Source organism: Pundamilia nyererei, unplaced genomic scaffold, assembly GCF_000239375.1.
Source record: "Pundamilia nyererei isolate P.nyererei 1_Seehausen unplaced genomic scaffold, PunNye1.0 scaffold00027, whole genome shotgun sequence".
In the NCBI taxonomy this organism is placed as follows: domain Eukaryota; kingdom Metazoa; phylum Chordata; class Actinopteri; order Cichliformes; family Cichlidae; genus Pundamilia; species Pundamilia nyererei.
This window is the reverse complement of record NW_005187428.1, coordinates 3,056,339-3,078,527: the sequence shown is the minus strand read 5'-3', so window position 1 is coordinate 3,078,527 and position 22,189 is coordinate 3,056,339. Positions and strand designations below refer to the sequence as shown.

The 22,189-nt window shown below is 40.4% G+C and overlaps 1 protein-coding gene and 1 long non-coding RNA gene across 2 annotated transcripts in view; one reads left to right on the top strand and one right to left on the bottom strand.

Annotated features, from left to right (window-relative positions):
* LOC102196608 (A disintegrin and metalloproteinase with thrombospondin motifs 20) overlaps window positions 1-19,948 on the top strand; it is a 76,134-nt gene extending 56,186 nt beyond the window's left edge. Inside the window, exons 29-39 of the mRNA XM_005728161.1 lie at window positions 7,384-7,551; window positions 11,483-11,656; window positions 12,491-12,661; window positions 13,209-13,409; window positions 13,575-13,704; window positions 14,337-14,431; window positions 14,537-14,631; window positions 14,734-14,867; window positions 16,104-16,195; window positions 16,312-16,416; window positions 17,342-19,948. Of these exons, the coding sequence (XP_005728218.1) occupies window positions 7,384-7,551; window positions 11,483-11,656; window positions 12,491-12,661; window positions 13,209-13,409; window positions 13,575-13,704; window positions 14,337-14,431; window positions 14,537-14,631; window positions 14,734-14,867; window positions 16,104-16,195; window positions 16,312-16,416; window positions 17,342-17,431 (1,455 nt within the window). The 3' untranslated portion in view covers window positions 17,432-19,948. The remainder of the gene's footprint in view (window positions 1-7,383; window positions 7,552-11,482; window positions 11,657-12,490; window positions 12,662-13,208; window positions 13,410-13,574; window positions 13,705-14,336; window positions 14,432-14,536; window positions 14,632-14,733; window positions 14,868-16,103; window positions 16,196-16,311; window positions 16,417-17,341) is intronic.
* Window positions 1,127-5,992, bottom strand: LOC102196424 (uncharacterized). The gene is made up of 4 exons (XR_311605.2): window positions 5,707-5,992; window positions 4,792-4,845; window positions 3,771-3,826; window positions 1,127-3,455 (listed from the first exon to the last, which is right to left on the bottom strand). It is a non-coding gene; the product is annotated as an uncharacterized LOC102196424 (long non-coding RNA).
* Window positions 19,949-22,189: the final 2,241 nt, after the last annotated feature.

The window sequence follows — 22,189 nt, the reverse complement described above, 5'->3', positions numbered from 1 at the left end:
CTTAGCGCTGGGTGGCACATCTGTTTACCATTGTATTAATAGTGCTCTCTGTAATGCATTTGGCTGGAGACAGTGTAATGTTATCTTTTTTCTTTTTTTAAACCGCAACAATAATTGGTATTAATTTTTTCTGGCAAGTCTTGTTTAGTTTTTGGAGAAAGGAGTAGAAATTCTGAAAAAAACAAACAAACACTGTTTGCAAAATGCAGGCAATTATAATCTTTGAAGTACTGTCAAACTCTATATTTAAATTAGTATTTCAACAAAGGCTTCAAATAACCCACAATATGCCAGAATTACTTATTTACTTCTTTCTTTAAAAGTAAACGATTATTTTAACTATTGACCTACAAAGCACCAATGTACACAACACAATAATCATTGAGTCTTTTTCTATTCAAAATTACAATTACCTATTCATCTTCTGTAATGCATAAACTCTCATATAATTTAGGAATTCACAATGATTTGAGAGGCTCAAAACGCACTTATTGTTCATACAAACAAACCTTTTTTGTTCAGGTGAAATAGGAGACGCTTAGAGGCCAGATAGAGATCAAGCAGCATGGTGGGGAGGTGGGGGGCAGGCAGTTGTTTTAATTAACATTTCCAATATTGCTCATGGCTTTGGATTTATCTTACCTTATGTAAAAGCATCTTACCTTTGTAGTATATACCAAATCTTCTTTTTTTTTTATAATTTTGAACCATCAGCAGTAGTGTATATGTTAGTTGTTATATGTTACATAAATCAAATATATTCAAACGTATCCCGCCTTTTTTCTGTCAAAACATTTCATAAGAGACTGTATTATTAAAATCCATGTAATCTTGCAGAGACACCCTTACATGCCATCCATTCTAATCAAGCCCTCTCAATATATTTAAACCAGACAACAATCCTGGAAATAAACCTGAGTACATACTACCATCTTGGAAATATTCATAAATGAGCTCTGCCTCTCTCGCTCTCTGCCTCTCGATTTATAAAATGTTTACACCCTTAAACTGACTTTTCAAAACTCACCTTTTCAGATTGAGACTTAATCTTAGACACTAACCTTGCTTGTTGTGCCCTTGATTTCATTTTTGTTTTCCTTTTTGGCACCTTCTACATATTAAAAAACATATCTTGATAAATTCAACTGTTTACTTGCTTCTTCACTGACTGTCTGACTGACTTGAGTGTCTTTCCATCAATCTGTTGTAAGTAACCAGAAAGGTCTGACTGATCAGTTACTGTTAAAGTCATATTCATTTTCCCAATACACGCCATCAGAGAGTATTTTAAAAAGAGAAAAAGACACAAAACAATTACCACATTTATTGCACAGGTTCCGGATTATAGGCACACAGTTCAACATAAACTTTTAGGAACATAAATATCATTAGCTAATGGTAATTACCTTAAAAGCAATCTTGATGTCAGCTGGGTGTAAGGACCAGTGATACGGCTGTGTTGCACCACTTATGTGATTTATGCCTGTTTGTTGTTAACAAAAACATACCACTTCCCGTCGAGTGTGGGTTTCCCATGGAGGGGGGATCACAGTAAAGCGTCTGCACGCTAATCATGCTGCTTCAAATGAAATCCACATGTAGAGCTTTGACATACTTGACTCCAGTTTGAGGGCAACAGGGGGGGAAACATCAAACCTGTCACTTTGGGGGCAGTTGTTTGTGACATCATCAGCCTTGTGATTCCTTATGCTGCCCGTGTGCTAGTTGAGTTTAGGTTATTAGAGCAGCGGCTTCCTGGTGCTTCTCACTAGAACAATCATTGCTGTGTGTGCTAAATTGGTAAAAGACTTTAACATAAAGGATCAATCCCTGGGGCTTACACATTTTGGCAAACCGCTAAGATTTAGGTGGCACTGATGCCGTGAGATGATATCAGAAGCTATCTTTGCAGGTTGCTGCACAAGTATCGTCATGATCTAGTTTAGTTTAATGATAGTTAGGAGAAGTCTATTAATGCCGTTCCTGCTCCTGCTGAAGCACAGTGAGTGTGTGAAAGCTACTGAAAGAAAATAAAGTGCCCATTTAGTGAGCGTAGCTGTTGTGGGTGATCCAGCTTGGAAGCTGATGCAGTGAGATGAACAGAGAGGAGACAGGGATTGAAGGTCTCTGGAAGCATTTGATTTGGTCTTCTCCGGGCTGGCTGAATGGCAGAGAACATGATCGTGTTTTCACACAGGTACAAAACATCTGCTTTTTCTCATTCCTTTAAGTGAAGCACTGTGAAGTGTTTTTAAACCCACATGAGTTACTTCATAGACTCCACTTACATGAAAAGTCCTCTCACATGAGGCTACCACCACAGACTTAATGGGGCCTGTTCATGTTTGGGCATGTCGATGCTATCAAGTGACGAAGTGAAATGGACTGTTTCCCCTCTTGTGGGTGCGATAATGATTGATACTGTCTTCTAGGTCAGTTTCAGTAACAGAGCAAAGAGCGCTTTGTTTCAACTTTTAGCTAAAATAAAAACCTTAATATATCACCACCTGGTAGTTCTGTTTCTTTTTGAAGTTATAAAGGATGTTAATTCCACCTCACCACATGACCCCTGCATGATGCATTTGGATTGACGGAGGAACTCTGAGACCTGACTATTATCTGTTCTCCGTCATTGTTGTTATTTACTTTCTGTCTTGATTCCTATTGTATTTTTCCTCTGGTGGAAAAATTTTCCTTTGCTAAGAATTGATACCGTCCTTGGACTTGGACTAAAATGAGGTACAGTGTTGGAGAGCTACAAAACAAAAAGAAAATGATGGTGAAAGAGAGGAAAACAATTTATAAGGTAAACAAGGCAATCTCCACACAAAGGCTAAAAACAAAACTGAATACCACTTTGAAAATATGCATTAAGTGTAAGATTCCTTTGCATCAGTTCCTTGTACATTTCTTTTTCCTAGAAAAAATTGAAAGGTTCAGATCTTTCTCTTCTTTGAGCTTTTCCATACGTTGCTGTTTGTAAAAAGAAAAGCAGCTGCGTAACATTTAGCAGGAAGAGGAAGTTTGACTTGGCTGCCCCGTGTCACAGGTCACTACTTTATGACTAACTGATCTGCTGTTTGTGTTTTTCCAAGTTGTGCCATCAAGAATTTGCTTTATTCTTATGTTTATATGACTACTCTTCATTTTTGGCTGTGTTCATTATAGCGCTCATTGCAGGATGTTTAACAAGCTCATTGAGAAATGTCTCGGTGGAATCTTTAGAGTTGGAAAAATTGACTGGATAGTCCATTTTTTTCCTTATGTCACTTGTTATATTCTATCTGAGTGGTGTTGACTTGAAAAGCAAACTGTGTTGGAGACTGTTGTACATGCCGCTCAACCTGCTGTTTATTTAACACTTTATGGCAAGTTCATACTTACACGTTTAGGTCAGAATGTTTTAGCCATTTGGAAGTTCAATGTGGATCTTGTGTTAATACGTCTGTGAAAACCTGGATAGACAGAAATTATTTCCACATTATAAAGTCAACTACATCTATAAATGAATAATATGACAAAATCAACTTCCATCATTTCAAATTCATCACTTGTTAGGTCAATATATTGAACTGCATCCTGATCTTCATATACTGTATGTGCATTGTCATTGTTCTTATTTCAAAGCATCTTATAAACTTGGTTGGAGTTGGATATTCAGTATAAATCAATGAAACTAGGATGAAGAAGTCTGATTGGGTGTTTTAGCCTGTTGGATAGAAAAGATCTATGACTCTTGACATTCTTTTGCCCCATGACGCCACTCTTACCAGCTGTTCCCATGTTGATAACATGTGTTGTTTTGGCTTCTGTCTCTGAAACCTCCCTGCAAAACAAGACCATGGACAGAAAAGCCTGAATGTTCTGTGACACCACGTCTTCCTCTTCTCCTTATCTGAACTTGATGTGTTCAGCTGCATGCCAAGAACATAGTTACTCAAGACATGTCGCTATGTCAACTATGTCAGCGTTTGGTTAGTTCCCACCTATTAAACTCCTACCAGATTAAGACTCTGCTGGGTGAGCATGGTTAATGAGGACAAGTCAACTTTGCTCAACTGAGTGATACTTTATCACTCAGCCTTGACAACATGTGCTTGAGAGTATGATTCCACACGCTGTTCTTCCTCCAGGTCAGCACTGAGCTCCTTTGAAGACTGTATGCAACTACAGTTTGCCATATGCTTGATATTACCATCCCCTTGCATTGCGAGCATGCTGCAATGTGATTGGAATGCAACCATGGTCCTCACATTTTAAGATGTGTACTCAGTTAGAACCACTTATTGTAGTCAATATACAACACCATAATTGTCCCTGTCCCTCTATTAGGATTTATATCTACAAAGCTATTTTAAACGCGAAAGATATACTTTTTTGTCCTATGATCCAGTTTGTTTTAATTTTAAAAAAAAGCTACTATGATGATATATTACACTAAGAAAAAAGATGAAATTCTGGGATAAACCAGCATGCAGATGGATTTAGGAGGAGGTACATAATATTTTTCAGTTCCAACATAAAACAAACCTGAATTCTGCTTTTATTGCCAAACAAAACCTCTTCATCCCATAATTATAGTTCAAGCAGCAGTAAATGTTTGCTGCTTAAGGCCATGATGACAAACTAGTCTGTCTGAACGAGGTGGTTACTTGGTTTTGTGGAATATTCTTTCCTCTCCACAAGGTACTGCAAGGTCATATCCATTTATTAGCAGTGTGACACATTTTTAAACTACAGTCAAGGTTCCCTGGGGCGTTTTAACAATTTCCATGTGTTCTGTTGGCTTACCTGTTTAGATTAAAGCAGTGGGTTGGGTCATCTCGAGGTTTCTGCCTGCCAGTCCTAGACAAAGGCATTGATGCACAAAAAGGTATCTGATATCAGTTTGATTATCCAGTTGGAGCATCCATATGAGATCATAGTGTTCACTTAATCAAAATCAGAGGTCTGTATTTTGTAGTTTTGTAGCATGCAAAAAAGGAGAAAAATGGCATGAATTAGCTGGGTTTGGTTTAGCACTCAATTATGCGATTTGTGGTAGAACTGTGAATCTTGATCAACTCAAAAAGGCTGCTTTAGAGCCAGTAAGCAAAATAATGAAAAGCTGCCTCTTTGTTACATGTGGCTGTAAATATTAATTATGTCTTCCTCTGGAGAAGTTTTGTTCTGCATGGGGAAAAAAAAGAAAACTTGTTTGACAAAAGCTGTTTTATTTGGCTGATTTCCAGCTGCCAAATCTAAAGCTGTTGAGTCGTTCCATTTTAGAGTAATCCACATCGTGTCTAAATGAACCTCACTGGATTACAGTGGGCTTAGCCCGCCAAATCATCTGAAATTAATTGCTGGGACAACGTGGGAGGGCAAATCTGTCTCAAGAGGGTTTAATTTCCCTCCCGTGTGACCTGTTGATTTATACGTTTTTCCCAAGGAACTGTGAACCTGTATTCAAAACACTGCTACACCTTAGCACACCTGAATAGTACTAGAAGTTCAACACAACTAATAAAACATACAGTACATACGTGGAGGTTCAGATGAAGCAATTTTTCATTAGTAAAATACACTAAAAACTAACATAAGTATGTGTGTTGATCAATTTTCCACCAAGAAAATAAAAAACAGACATATTTTAAGTTTGACACTGTACAAATGCAGGACATAAAAGACAAGCAGCAGGCTGATTGATAGGGAAAATGTTCTTACCTGAGTGGGTGCTGGTGAGTGAAGCAACCCAGCTGTAGATCGCTGAATCAGAGGTCCCTGAGTCCTTGCCCTCCTCTTGCTCTCAGAGGTGAAACTGTCTTCTGGTCCCACGCGCTGTGCCAGCTCTCTGTGCTCTGTGTTATCGGCCATGATTAAGTAATGGCTGACAGATGAGGCTGGCAGGGTTGCGGGAGGAGCGCGATGCCATATAATGTCTTTTCTTCCACTGTTAAAATGCAGATACAGTTCAGCTGGGGGAGCGCAGCTCGTATGGCTGTGATTTCCTTTTTTTCCCTACCCCTTTTTTTTTTTGCCTTTCTCTTTCTTCCTGCTTCTTTTACAAGAATGAGGAGGGGCCAGCCCCACTCCTCATCTCCCCCCCCTCCAACTTGTTTGCCTCTCTCTGCTCTTGTCTGAGGTAAAGGAGAGTTCTGTTTTGCTTTTTGAGTGAGCGTGCAGCAGGTATGTGAATCTGCCGTGCTTGGGGACTAGTCACTCAGGCTCTGGCCCTTGGCTTTGATGTCGTCTGTCAGCTGAGCGGGCCCTGTGTTTAAAATGCCTTGATAATTACAATGTGTATGATGCGTGTGTGTGCAGTGTCAACCGCTACCCGCACCATACTTACCAAGAAAAGGCAGGATGAGGTGGCTTTGTTGAAAGGCTTTGAATGAAGCATATGATTATTAGATTGTTTAAACAGGAAACCATTCCTCTACCTCCCAGAATGTGAAGAAAAACACAAACTCCACATCTGCAAAGCCCATAGGTCACCACCTCTGAGTTATGCAATAATCTGAGATCATAATTAGAGGACAGTAGAATATAATGTTCATTATCTGGACTGGAAAAAATGCTCAGGCAAAATCTCATCTGGCGTGTTCGATTCTAGCATCTCATTTATTCAGAGTGGCCTTGTATACAGGCACTCACTCAGCAAGCAGAAATAGGCACCTTAATTGCTGTCTGTAACATCTCAGGCAAAGGCCGTTTCAGATCTTTTTATTGGTGTGTCTGGTTTTTATTCTTCATGCCTTTTTTTGTGTCCTCTTGCCTCATTGTCTAGATTTCCTGAAGTGTATCTAAGTTGCTTATTGGTGCCAGATGAATGTCTTGCGTGTGCATCTACGGTGTGCTTTGCATTGCATCCCTTGTCCCCGCTTCCTGTGCCTCTGCTGCTCTAAAAGCAATCCCTGTGTTTACAGGTTCAGTTGTTTCACTGTATTCCATCAGCATGGCTGTTTAACATAAAGGTTTTTCGTCACTATTTTGGGTTTTTTATTTAAATTTGTTTTGGAGTGTGTGTTCAGTCGGCCTTTAGGTGTTGGGTCAAAGGGGTGTTCTTCTGTTGAGGCCTTAAGTTCTGCATTAAATGCGATTGTTTATGCATATTGATCTGAGGCTTTACAAGAGAGCCTATGAATGAGATTTCTGGTTAACAGAATGTGGTTGCCTTAAAAAAATCAATCTCTTCTGGTTTTCAGTGTGGTAACTTGTGCTTAACAACTTTATTTTCAGTTGACTTACTTTTCGAGGAACTTCTGTACAGAAATGTTTACATGGTGCAATCATAAGCGTGAGCGCTAATCGAGCTATGAGTTGGACTTTACTGTGTTTCACTAAACTTTGTGTTGTTCTCTATCCAACACCCATCCCCCTTCCCTGCAATTTCCTCCCCAGTGTTCAGTAAGCTGTGGCAGAGGGACCAAACAGCGGGATGTAGTCTGTGTATATCAGAACCAAACCAAAATAGAAGAGAAGCACTGCAGTCATCTGCCCCGGCCTCGGACACAGAAGGCCTGTCGGGCTCGAGTATGCCCCAGTTGGAAAGCTAACAGATGGAGGGAGGTATGTTTGTTCTTCTTGCTATCTTCTGGGGATTAGATAATAACCAAAAGTCTCAGAGAGGCCATGCTGTGAGTAACTGCAGCTGAGGCACAAACACAAACTCTTTCTAGAGATTGCAGATGTAGGACATGTACACACAGAGCACCTGTCCAATCACTGCTCAGTTTGCTCTTTTTGAAGATTTATGTGTCATTCCCAAAAGTGTAAACTAAACTCTAAAGGCCAAGACTGTTTATGTACAGTACTGTGCAAAATTCTAACAAGCTTCAGAGTCAATAATTGTGTGATGACCACCTTCATTCCTCAACACAGCCTGAACTCTCTTAGGCAGCTTTCTTGTAATTTGTTAAAGAAATCTTCAGGAATAGTTCTCAGGCTTCTTTAATGACATTCAAAGCTCTTTTTTGGATGTTGGCTGGATTTGGTTCCATTTTCTGTCAAGATTATCCCACACTGCTTGAATAATGTTGAGGTCCAGAATGTGGGGAGGCCGATCTATAACCGATAGCGTTCCAAGTGTGCTTGTACTGCGTTGGCAATGTGATTGGGATCATTGTGATACTGAGAAATGAAGCCAGTGCAGTACTACTGGATGCTTTGCACATGGCGTTGTTTTTATTTATGCCCGATATGTCATCTTTTGCCCTCCACTTGTCAACTTTCCTCAGTTTTCTTTAAGACACATTGGACAGCATACCAAGATAGGTCAAAGTTTGAGTTAATAGCTCTAAAGATGCAATTTCAAATTGGTTCTTAGTTTAAGTTTCTGCTATGTGTAGACACAAAAGTGGTTCATCCCTTGAGTTAGGTGCCTTTTTATTCTTGATCTTTTCATAGGTCAGTGTTAAATGGTTCAATAAACAAAAAAAGAAATACTCTATAAATGGTCAGGTACAAGGACTGGACTAAAGTGCAAAAAGCGGTTAATGTCAATAGAAAAACTTTGAACGACATTCAGAGAGCCTGAAGAACTCTTGCTCAAGACCACTTTAAAAATGACAAGAAAGTCTGGCTTCTTGGAAGCAAAATGTAAAGAAATGAGGAGTGACACTAGACTTTTGTGCACTACTATAGCACACTTAGTGTAACATTTGTGTTTGTGGTTTCAAATATTCAGGGAACTTTTTAAAATCCTATCTTAGAGTACAGTTCTTCTATGAAAGCTTTTTGTCAGACCACACACTGACCATGTGAATGTGAATCTGTCAAAATGAAAAGTGATAAACGTGGCAGCTGATGCAGCCAAGTTTGTGGTGCATGCACATGCAAACAGGGTGGGAAGGGGATAAATATCTGAATTACAGGAGGTTTCTGTACTAATTGGTGACTTGGACACTGAATACTTTCATAGCAGTTCATGAAAAGCCTCTCATGCCTGCTTGGAAAGTATAAAATGTAAATGTAAAATCCCCAAAGGTCCTGCAAGGCTTACATTTGCTCCCCCTTCACAAGACTCCTGCCACTCCCCACTCTTTGAGCCTTTCCTCCTCCCCTCTCACTTTTTCTCTCGCTGGTGTCTGGAAGCAATCATCTTCCTCCACATACCACCAGCAACCATGAAATCCTCAACTAGAGCATAAAGACATGTTTTATATCTTAATGTCCGTGCATGTGACAACTTTGAAACCTCAGCACCCAGTGCCTGAGTTATTCCGAAGCTACCCAGCACTCTCAGTCACCTCTGACTGCGAATGTAATAGACAATATATTAGAGGAGCTGGGGGGGAGGAGGGGGTGCTTCCCATTGGGAATCAGTTTGGTTTTCAAGGACAAAATTCTCTCCACTTGCTATTCGAAATACCATGTTACACATGTTTATTGTAAAGTGAAGTTGAAAGGACGATTCAGTGTCTTATTGATTTGGTTATCTTATTTTGAGTTTGGATTTTAGTTGCATGTTTCTCACAAATTATTGAATTATTTTGTTTTAATAAAATGAAGGTGAATGATTTTGTTTATATGGTCAAATCTATGTTTGCTTTAAAAAATGATAAAGAACAAGTTTTGTTTAATTTCACTATACGAAGCTTGAAAGTACAGGAAAAAATGCCCTTTTAAATGAAATGAGCTGACCCTTTAAACTGCTTACTAAACACTGTGATTAAAGAGCGCACACTTTTTAAAGCCGGGTTATGCTGTATCACTTCTAGAATCACTTGAACAGCAGGTTCTATTTTCATGCTTGACGCAAGTTTTTTTTGTTGTTGTTTTTGCTTTTTAAAGGCATATTTTGATCTGAAGGTCAGATTTCCTGCAGTGCTTTTTGTTCTTTCTCCAAACTCAAAGAGTTGAACCTTCACATCTAAGGATAAACTCTGCAACGATAACAGAAGTTGCAGCAACTTCTGGGTCGTACACTGATTTTTATGAATGTGTAATGTGTGGCGGGCAAGCTGAGAAATCAGCGTGGTCAGCTGAAATCGTGGTAAATGGCCTGCATTTGTATAGCGCTTTTTCTAGTCCCTAAGGACCCCAAAGCGCTTTACACTACATTCAGTCATTCACCCATTCACACACACATTCACACACTGGCGATGGCAAGCTACATTGTAGCCACAGCTGCCGTGGGGCGCACTGACGGAGATCTTACAGAGCGCTACCTTAGTATGCAGGCATGCTTCTCAAAGAACATCAAAGAGATGTCTGAGATAGATCTTTGTGTGATCCCAGATATACAGCTCACAGAATAGGAACAAACCCATTTCTGGATTCATGAAGTGCATTGAACCGGAGCATCAAAGCAGCATATCTTAACTCGGCAGACCAAACAAACGTTATAAAAATATCGCCTGTGAAACTTAGGAGAGGAAAACCAACAGAATTATAAGATGGATTTTGCTGTCTCACTTAAATTACTCTGTTAACACATATTTTCTTAGCATATTTGTTAGAATGGTAGTATGCAATACGTAAGCATCTCAGAAAATAAGGGCAAATTCAATAAACCATTATCTTGTAACTGCCCCTTGTAGTGGCTGCTGCTGAGCAGACATTATATAGTCTTAGTTTAAATTGGTGAGTCCGTGATTTAGAGATTTATGAAGCATCATAAGCACATGGTCCTAAAATGCAACTCAGCTGTCAGTTCTTACTACTGACCCCCACTACTCCTAAATAGTGACTTGTTCTAAACCGTACTCATGCACAATTTTAAGTCTAAACTCCAGGGCAACATACTTCCAATGACAAAGTCAAGGTTAATAACAAAATATGTTGTACAGCATTTTTCTCATGTCAAGGAAATTGGATTTAATGTGTAAAATCAGTGTGTCTGTGTAGGTCCTCAGTCATCCAGGTCATGGTAGTCTTAAGAGTTTGAAAAATCAAGAAAAGGAGCACACACATGTAAAGAAATCTCTTAGAACATACGGTTGACCCAACTGGACTTTCATCAAATCAGAGAAATCTTTGAAATCTTTACCCTCCACTCACATCTTGCCTCAGATGACCTCAACAGTTCGCGTGAGGGTGGGGCAAGGTCACACAGTGGATTCACCCGTAACCCCCTGTGATGGTAATGACCCCTTTTATCAGACTTTGGCTCATCTGATGATACACAGGATCAATAGTGGGTCAGCGACCCTCAGCACCACCTCCGAAGTGGTCAGCTCCCACTAGAGGTTAGATGCTTGGAACTCTCCACCATTTGTTTTAAGAACCAAAGAAGCCTCTTGGATGAGAGGCGAAACATCTTTACGGACTTAAAGAAGTTCAGTCGCCTTCTTTTTTAAGCTTTTAAGAGTGTGTCATCAGCTTAGTGCCCCTTTAAGGTCAGCTCTACAACAGAAGTGATTTTAAAAAGCCACAAAAACGAATACTTTGTATTTATAGCCTTATTGCTGCTGGAGAAAAATAAGCTTCCTTTAGAGTCATTTTCCACTTCTTGCCATGTTTTCGAAATGAGATGTGTGTTTTGTGTGTGTTTTACTAGTGTTCTGTCACCTGTGGGGTCGGAGTTCAGAACCGCGATGTCTACTGCAGGCTAAAAGGTACGGGACGAGTCCTCGAGGACCTGTGTGACGCTCGCGCGCGTCCTCCTACTGCGCGGCCGTGCCAAACTGCAGAGTGCACACACTACACTTGGGTCGCTGATGAATGGAAAGAAGTAAGTAACTTGTTTATTCTCTTTCTTTCTATCTGTGACGACGTATTTCCTTTGCTCACTCTCCAAGTGTGAAACAGATGTTCAGATGTTTAAGCATCTTATTAAAGCTTTTATTGGCTGCAATCTCCACTTTGTCGCTAACTCTCTCTCTCTGCACCATTAGATGGGCGTCCTGCATACACCCTTTATCTGTCGTGAGGGCTTTAGTGTTAACCATCGCAACTAAATATGATACAAATCAATGATATCCAAACTTGAGAGTACTGATGGCCATCGCCCCTTCTGTGCTACTGAACGGCACTGCTCTGTGTCACGCTAGCAGACTGTTTTCTTCCTGGCTCATCTTTCTTTAATGCGATGTGCTTTGTCCTCAAAGCGAGGCATTAAAAAAAGGGACATCCTGTAGGGACATAGCACTGCTTGAATCTTTGCAGTGTTTAGATCTCTGTCTGTGCTGCCGCAAAAACTTTGAACCTTCTTTCTCTCACAGTTTGCCCCTGAAATCCTCTCTGTTCTTATGAAATATAAAGAAAGTGAAAAGAAAAACACACAAATTTTCAAATCCTGATCCATTTTATGACTTTTAAGCCATTACTGAAGGGAAATCTGTTTTAACTTTTATCTTTAACACTGACATTGTCAAGAGCACATGTTTGGCATTGTGTTACTGTTCCAGTTGTTACACAACACTCACTTTCCTTCATTTGTGTAAAGGTTTAATAGGGATGTGCATTTATTGTGCTAAAGGGATGTCCAGGAGTCTTAGAAGTTGATTTAGTTGCTGAAACCACAATCCATCTCACAACCCTGTGTGTGATTTTTTTTTTTTATCAGTGTAATGCAACATGCGGAGAAGGCGTGAGAAGCAGGAAAGTGGTGTGCATGGATCCAGGAATGACACCTGCTCAGGGTGATTACTGTGATCCATTAGCCCGACCTCCATTGCTCCAGCCCTGCAAAGAAGCTCCTTGTCACTACATGTGGATAACAGGAGACTGGTCAATGGTAAGAACATGAGAAATATAAGTAATAAGTTTCAGTATTGGTATCAAATAATTCATAATTTCTCTAAAATGGAAAGAAATAATTTAAGACTGAAGGAACTTTGTTTCATCTTTTTCTTTTTTCAAACAACTGTCTGAACCCAAAAGGTGTTAACTTAAAAATGAGATAAAAAGGAGAAACTGTGTCTATTTAGAGCTGTCTTCTTGTTTCTCACATACAAATATTCTAATAGTCATAGGGAGATCTGCTGTGTATGTACTAAAACAGCTGACAAGATGAAAATGTGGCATTTATTTCAAAATGTTCATTAAATAAAACACGAAAACGTTTGACATCTTCTGCTAATTTAATTGTCATCGTAATCAACTAATTGCTTCAAAACATCTGCATTTCAGTAGAATCAGGCTCATTCAAATGGAGAAGGCTTTAAAATGAGCAAGGTCATCAATTCTCATCAGCAGTACCAATGAGGCCCCGTTCTACTGCACAACAGCTTCTTCTAAAGCCAAAGCTTTTAACCCACTGTGTGTATTTTCGTGTGGCTTAGTGCTCTGCCAGCTGCGGTGTTGGCTACCAGCAGCGTATTGTCTCCTGCTCCCTGATGCCCACCTCTCCCGCTCAGGGTGTGTACACTCAGTCCTCCTTTGCCAGCACGAATTGTCCTGAGCCTCGCCCTCCTGGCAGCCGGCCGTGCCTCCTCACGGAATGCCCTCACATGTCCTACTGGAAAGTTGGCCCGTGGAGCAAGGTGAGTCAGAAAAGGCTTGTTAGACAGCAAGAAATCCTCCTCAGCTAATCACAGTTTTAACAATACATTTTGATGACTTGTGGATTTTAATAAATCTCATTTGTGGATTTGGACTGGAGCCTTTTTCACTTTTGGAGGGAATGAGTGTGTGCGTGTTTTTACCAGTGCTCGCAGACCTGTGGAGCAGGAGTGATGGAGCGCAGAGTGGAGTGCGTGACCTCAAAAGGCCAAACGTCCAAACTCTGTCGTCTGTCAGAGAGACCTGAGTCTCAGGCCGCATGTCAGGAAAGAGAATGTGAGTGGTAAAATGTAATGTAATGGTCACTGTCGGTGCTTTGTGTGGAAACAACCATATCTGATTCTAAAAACTCTGTGTTTTGCTTTGTTTTTACACAATAAACTACTTAAAGGCTCTTGGAGTGATCACTTAGTGGAACAATAAACAGACAGTCAGCAGTTTTCTGCAAATTGTGCAGTCTGTCAGAATGCCTCAAGGGCTTCAGCTGAGCCAGGCATTATTGTGGATTTGGAAAGTGCTGTAAAACAGCAAGCCAAAGTTCGCAGGGTTAATCATTCCTGACTTAGATTCTGCCAAGTCAGGCACTGATGAAATTGAAAGGATATACTGGACAGTCAGTTCTCTGGTCAAGTATTAATCTTGACTAACTAATCAGCTCAATATGAGCTCTGCAACACAAACAAGACAATTACAACACCTCAAGCTTGGGAAGATTAGATCCAAGTCACTATCCGCTTTAGGGAGAAGTGCTTAGTTTTTTTTAGCTTTCAACATTTTTATGCTATTTGCTGACAAAAGATTTATGTACTAACTTTTAAAATGAGATGGCTAAATACTCCAGCTTTTAAAAGCTGTTGACAGCTCCCACTGTTGCACTGAAAGCTCTTCTTCCTCACTCCCTCTCCCAGGCCAGTTGTTCAGTACGTGCCGAGAGGTCCAGATGAGACAGGGCGTGAGGATAGATGGCGAATACTATCTCAAAGTCAAATCCCGGATCCTACAGGTTTGTATGTTCTGCCAGAATTACTCCGGCACACGTCATGATTCAAGCAGCAGCAGCAGCAAACTCGTGGGATCTCATCCTTTACCTCAACATGTTTGCTCTTAGATTTACTGTGCTGAGATGCAGACTGATTTCCCCAAGGAGTATGTGACATTGCGCAGCGGTCAGACCGATAACTACTCCGAGGTGTATGGCCACAGGTGCGTATGATGTGGAGATGACTTGCTGTATGGTTATGCAATGTGTGAAATATGGTTATTGTGCTGTTTGCACTCAGTTCCCATATTTCTTTAAACGCACAGGTTGCTGAACCCATTTCAATGCCCGTATAACGGCAGCCGAAAACAGGACTGTGAGTGTAGGAACGACTACTCAGCAGCGGGATACACACTCTTCCACAAAGTTCGTCTGGACCTAAACTCCCTGAGGATAACGAGTGAGTAATTACTTCATGATTGCCTTACGCCGTGCACTGTATCGAGACCACACATGGGTGTTTTTTTAACCCTCACACGCCTCGCTCCAAAGCGCTAATGCCACATCCAGAGCCCAGTCCAAATGAAAGTAAGCCTTACTCCACGCTCTCTCCTCCCAAATCAAAATAATGAGATTTCAGCACTGTGTGTTCGTGTCCCTGGAGAGGACTTGAAACCGTGCCCGTCAGCACTCATCCATCCTTTTGCATCAGAAATAAAACATGTCCTCACGCTTGCATGCAAGCAATCATACAATTACAATGTGCACACATGCACATCTTCAGGCCATATTCCTCTGCTCATTATTCCACTCAGCTCCACCTGCCCTATTTTGTCCAAGTATGCTTTTGATTACATAAAACAATGTAGATTACTGTGCTGTTTTTTTTGTTATTCTTTTGTCTTTGCATGTGTGTGGGTGTGTGTTTATTATATTCTCAGGACCCAAAAGCTGAGACACAATTATACTTGTGGCTTCAGGCAGATTTGTTGGAGCCAAATTGCAGGACTGTGCAAGTTTGAGAGGCTTTTTCATCGCTAAACCTTAGCTACCAGGTTAAGTTTAAAATTAGGTTATGGTGAGAATAAAGGTAATGGGTAGGATTAGATGTTCCGCTTTTAAGTAGCTTTAGGAATATCTAAGGAAAGGCATTATGGCCATAAAAATAGGTAAACACAAGATGTGTCTGCATGAGTTTGCATGCTTGAGAAGCTGGATTAGTACCTACGCTATCATCCTCCCGTCTCCTTCATCTCATCTGGGTCCTTACAGCACATGTTCCCACACCCAGTCTGCGCAACACTCATTTAGTTTTCAGGTGGCTTAAAGAGAGCCGAGGAGAAATAATGAGTTAAAGATGAGGGGCAGAATATGAAGAGGTGCTAATGTGGTGTGCCTTTTGCAATATTGCAAATGTTACTTGCATGCAGTCAAACAGTATTTGAATTTCAGTAAACAATTAGAAAATGTAACATAAAGATTTCCTATAGGTAAATATGTTTTAAACAGTAGGATTTTGCTAATTTTGCTTTAGATTTAAGCAAATTCACTATAGGAGAAAAGATGTTGAAAAATATCTTCTTCCAGAAAGTAAAATCTTAGTTGTTGATACTCTACAGCCATGTGGTTTCAGTCAATTTTTTATGCTTGTGGTCACTGTGACTTTAAATCAGTGTCTTTGGTATCTGTTTACCAGTCACAGACCTCCGGTTTTCCCAGACACCTCTTGGTCAGCCAGTGCCCTTTGCTACAGCGGGGGATTGTTATAGTGCAGCCAAATGTCCACAGGTTTGTGAAAAAAAAAGAAAGACAGTTTTGCTTTTTTTGGTTGTGTGTTTTATATTCTTTTACCTTACCTGTTAGAGAACTTCTATGAAATAAATCCGTCTCTTTTGTGTTTTCAGGGCCAGTTCAGCATCAATCTAATTGGCACTGGCTTCAAAGTGGCTCAGGCCACCAAGTGGACATCTCAGGGCAACTATGTTTCAGTCAAAGTCCACAGATCGGAGGTAAAAACAAAACGTTCCAAGTGAACTCCTATAATGCTTGCCTTTAGTGTGGGTCATGCCGGGCAGATTTCAAGTAATGGATCACTGTTTTGTGTCCTGCCCCAAGTGGAGGAGTTCAAGTATCTCGGGGTCTTGTTCGCGAGTGATGGGAGAAGGGAGCCGGAGATCGACAGACGGATTGGGGCTGCAGCTGCAGTAATGCGGACGTTGCACCGGTCCGTCGTGGTGAAGAGGGAGCTGAGTGTAAAAGCGAAGCTCTCAATTTACCGGTCGATCTACGTCCCTACCCTCACCTATGGCCACGAGCTGTGGGTAGTGACCGAAAGAACGAGATCGCGGATACAAGCGGCAGAAATGAGCTTCCTCCGAAGGGTGGCTGGCCTCTCCCTTAGAGATAGGGTGAGAAGTTCGGCCATCCGGGAGGGGCTCAGAGTAGAGCAGCTGCTGCTCCACATCGAAAGGAGCCAGCTGAGGTGGTTCGGGCATCTGACAAGGATGCCCCCTGGGCGCCTCCTGGGTGAGGTGTTCCAGGCATGTCCCACCGGGAGGAGGTCCCGGGGCAGACCCAGGACACGCTGGAGAGATTATATCTCTCGGCTGGCCTGGGAACGCCTTGGTATTCCCCCGGACAAGCTGGAGGAGGTGGCTGGGGAGAGGGAGGTCTGGGCCTCTTTGCTTAGGCTGCTGCCCCCGCGACCCGACCCTGGACAAAGCGGATGACGATGGATGGATGGATGGATCACTGTTTTCATTTTGCTGGGGTGGACTGAGCCTCATGCTGGATCACTCCAGTTGTGGTGTGAGACTGTAGTGCTGAAATGTCATCAATGTGATTCACTGAGCAGGAATCCCTTCATGACATTTATGAAGATTTCATTCTCTGCCCTTTGCCCACTTTTCCTCTCTCATTTGTCTCTGTCTGTAGGATGGGACAAGAATCTACGGCCGCTGTGGTGGTTTCTGTGGGAAGTGCATTCCCCAGGCTCACAACGGCCTACTTCTTCAAGTCCACTGAGAGCTGTGCAGAGACCAAACCACCTAAATCTGTCTGGAATAAGATACTGGCAATAAGAGAGATTTGATCCTGCAGTCATCCGTGAGTGTCAGAGGGGGACCATTTAACAATTATTATCCCACAGTAATATCCTCAATCCCCAAACAGCAGCTAGAACAGACAGGACGCTATATATAGTGCAGTGCTACAGAGCCACCATCAGGTACTTCACCCAAACTACTAACACTTAAAAGGAGTCAGCAGTTGTGCAGACGTTGTCATGCACTCATGTGCTTTGGAGACTAAATTATTTTGCATGACGCAAATTGATTTTTTTGTATCATAACACGGGATACAGGACTGAAAACACCGGGAAAACAAATACAAAGACAGGAGGAAAAGAAATATCCTGCCGGCTGATAAGGAACTTTTTCCAAACTTAGAAAGACACAAAACACTTGGGCTCTGATCCAACTGATATGGTGGTCAGCAAGATAGTATAAAAGGAGACATGCTGTCCTTGCAATCCTACTGTGGTTCAAAAAAAAGGTCTATACGCAGACTATGGAAGAGTATATAAGGGATAGTTGTGTTATTTTTCTACATTGTGACAGATTAAGAAAAATGATGGCTACAGGAACTAGCTGCTTTGGTATATATATGAGGGCATTACAAATCTTGTTCTCAGCAACAGATGAGCAGGAATGATTCCCATATGGAAAAGAAATGGAACAAAAGTAGTTCAGGTTCGTGTTTAAATGTATGTCTCATCCTGGGATTTACTCAGGAGGTGACCCCTTTTCCCATTTGCGTTTTCACTTGCAACACAATAATGAGAATAACGTATAAATCAAATAACCATTATTTTTTAACCTGAAAAATGTGAAAGGGGCCACTTGCATGAGTAATGACATAGTTTGAGACGTACAAACATTTACGGTCGGTGGAATGAGAAATTCTTATGCTTTTTTTGTTTTTGCGGCTCAAGACTCTGAAACGTATCAGCATGCAACTAAGTACTGATGTCCTTCCACACCTGTCTCATGTCAGAGGTCAAACGTTAGGAGAACATCAGGAGCCTTTAGAATAACTACAGATAACGTTTTGTTTTAGTTGTCGTGTACTTTGTGAGTCTGTCTGCTGTCATCTGTTGTCAGGTATTTTTAACAAAACTACTGAAACCCACATAGACAGTCCACCGACTGACACTGAGGCACGGCTGTCAGAGTAAACACTAGTGCTGTGAGGAAATAGCTGAACTATTTCCATATTTCCTGGTGTTGAAGTACAATTTTGTCTGTTTTGTGCGTGTGCGTGCATGTGTGTTTCATAGTTAGATTGTTATTGGTGTTTCTCTTTGTCACACGAGTTCTCATCTGTTACACCTTGACACAGTATCAGGTGTGTGTATGCGTGCGCGTCTCACCTCACACCCTCCGTTGGGCCTACTGTAGGTGCCTGCAAAACCCTACCTCTCATAGACATCCATACTCGGTTGAGATATGTGTTGTAATATATTTATGTTTGAACATATTTATTCTGCATTGACTTGTAGATATGTTCTGTATGACGGTACAATGACTACTACCAACAGAGAAGCCATTGTCTGATATGTTTTGTCCGTTGTCTGCTAAAATAGGTATTATCCTACTATTTGTAGCATATAACCACTAATCTTGAATGAGGATCTTTTAAAAGGTGCTTTTGAACTGGAATTACCTCTAATGTTGAGAAGGAAAACTGGCTTTGGGAATAACACTCGATAGGGCAGAGATTCAACTCTTTCTAGCAGACTCCCTAGGATCTCCTTATAGCCTGTTGTGGTCCTTTTATGAACAGAGCTAATGTTTTAGATGCAAGATTGCCCGATAAAACAGACCAGCGACTGTGCGAAGGACTCTCCCATTGAGCAATACTTACTGTAACGCATCATATCCGGCTTTTGCCATGACCGCAAATACAACTATCAACCAACTGAACACGCGGATTCGCTAATGTTAAGCTTTAACCAAAGTTAGGCAGTAGATGCAGACTGTTTTTTTCCCCCCTCTCAGACAATGCCGCTTCTTTTGATTTAAAGAATGGCTGAAAATAATAAAAGTCAGTGAGCAGCTAGAAAACCTTTGGCTGTCGTTCATTTTATGATGGTCAATTGTGCTATGAGGTCTGTATCAGAAATTTAAAGAATACTTGATGCACTGTGTGCTGTCAGTTTTGTAGAAATGTAATCCTGTTTTTGTTTTTTTGTAATAACCATTAAGATTTGTAACTTATGATATATGTGTATTTGTAATATTCATACTTGAATTGCAAACTGTGTGCTAAAATATTGAATGGGCATTGGTACTGAGTAGAGAAACGGTGTGCTTGTTTGTCATGCTTTATCCAAAGATGTTTAAAAGAATCCTATGTACCTACAGTATGTACGCAGCCTGTATAAAAGAAACAAATGATTTTGGTGCTATACTAATTGTACTATTACTTGTATGTCTTGCTACTACACTAATGCTAAAGAATAAGTAAGAATAAAACTTGCTTTCCAACAGACTCGTTGATGAACAAAGTGATGGTGTGGTTCCTTATATTTGCAATTTTCAGTTTTTATACTTTGCTATTTTCTTGCTGTTTTTAGAAAAGTTGGATACCAACTCCCTTTACGTTAAGACACGTGACGTTAAACTGCTAGGAGGGTTGGATCTGGGTCTCTCACATCAAGGCTCAATGCACTTTAAAAATATTGATTTTAAAAAGTATAAAATCCCAAATCACAATCTATAAATATCTATACTCTAACACTATTACTAGTTAAAACTAAAATACTAAATACTAGTTTTGTTTTTCTATTTCTTTGGGACTTTTTATCCATGAATTTCTAATCATGCAAGTTGCAAAACAATTTTTAATCAAACTAAGTTGACAAAATCATTTCAATTGGTCTTCATTTTTGCAAAGTCTACTTTTTATTTTTATTTTAGTGAACTAAAACAATATGCAACATAATTTATATAAATAATCCTTCAAACAGATCAAGTCATTGCCCTGTTTTCTAATATAATCATGTGCACATAGATTTAAACTCAAAATCTAAGGTCAAACTCCATATACATTTTGTATGCAGCAAAGTAAATATATTAAATGAAATATTACATGGCTGTATGAAGTCACTTAAAGCACGGGTCCTTCTTATCACTACAGCAGTTTCTGTCGGCCACAGAGTCAGCTGGATTCTAAAGAAGGGGAGCAGGTCAGCTCTGGCTGGGTGCTTTGCTCACCACATTGTGGCTCCATGTGGATTCACTTAGTGATGCAGACTGCTTTTCCACAACATGACTTTCAAGAGTTCAGTTCCACTTAAACATATAAACAGAGCAAATACCTTTTAAAACCAGTCCTCACTAATATATATGTATTCTTGAGATCTAGAAACACCTTAAGCTGTCAACTACAGAGCGAATCATCAAAGTTGTGTCAAAATCCAGGAATGAGGTAAGTTTCATGTAAACCCCAGAAAGAAGTGGAAAAGTTCCTTTTCAGGGAATTATGTCACCAAATTCCCTTGGTAATAAAGGTGCAGGTACTTCAGGAAAAAGTGGAGTGCTTATATATAAGCCACTTTTCTAGGGCTCATTGCACCAAGATAGCTTTGTACATTAAATGAAAACAGATACTGTAGTGCCTCAAGAGCTGCTTTGATTTCTTGCCAAAAGCCTGCTTTGGTTCCTAAAATCTAATCTAAGGATTTGGAATAGTCCTGAAGCACAACAACAACTCCCTTCAAGAGCAGTTTTCCAGTGAAATCAAGCTGTGATGAGGTCCTTTCAGACTTCCCAGGCTGTGGACGTTGGGAAACAACTCCTCTTGCCTTAATGTTTTCATAAACCAGATATCGCTAATGATGGAGCTGAAAAACACAAACCTGTGCAGAGAATCCTCATAAAAAGTGCTAATGATTGATGTTGACCACGGCACACAGTCTGCTTTGAGGTAACGGCACAGACATTCTGGTACAATCTACAGCTGCAACCTGCTCTAAGGGGCAGAAGTAACTATGAAAAATAAGAATAAATCTGTAATAAAAACTTAATGTCAAATGTTTGTTTTATGTGTACTGTATGTCTCATAGTACACTTTGCTCATAAAAGTGAGTACTTTTGCATTACTCTCATACTGATTAAGTAAACATTAAAGATGAAATAGTTATTGGTACAATAACCCCATTGTTGAATAAATCATAATATAACTTATATGGTCCTTATAATACTTGTTATTATTATAAGGAGTGACAGTCCTGCCAGCTAAGAACAGGAAACTGATGCTGCAATTCAAACGGGTTCACCAAAATTGAACAGTTTAATAGAAAATCAATGCCTGGTCTCATGAGTGTTGGTTTCTGCTGCAGCATGGTTGTTTAAATGTCACAGTGTACTTGAGTGCTGCTGCTGTTGATCTGATCACATCCACCGCTTTATGACCACAACATTTCACCCATCTTCTGATGGCATTATGTTACAAAGGAGAAAAAATCTCAAACTGGTTTCTTGAACATGAGTTCACTGTACACTGAACCAGCTTCCAGTTTGGATTCAGGAGACAGAGACTATTTTTACTTTTAAGATTAGGCTTAAAATTTTCCTTTTTGCTAAAGCATATAGTTAGGGCCTTAGTTATGCTCTAATAAGTGTAGGCTGCTGGGGGATCCCATGATGCATTGAGTGTTTCTTCTTCAGTCACCTTTCTCACTCAATATGTGTTAAAAGACCTTTTCTGCACTGAATCATA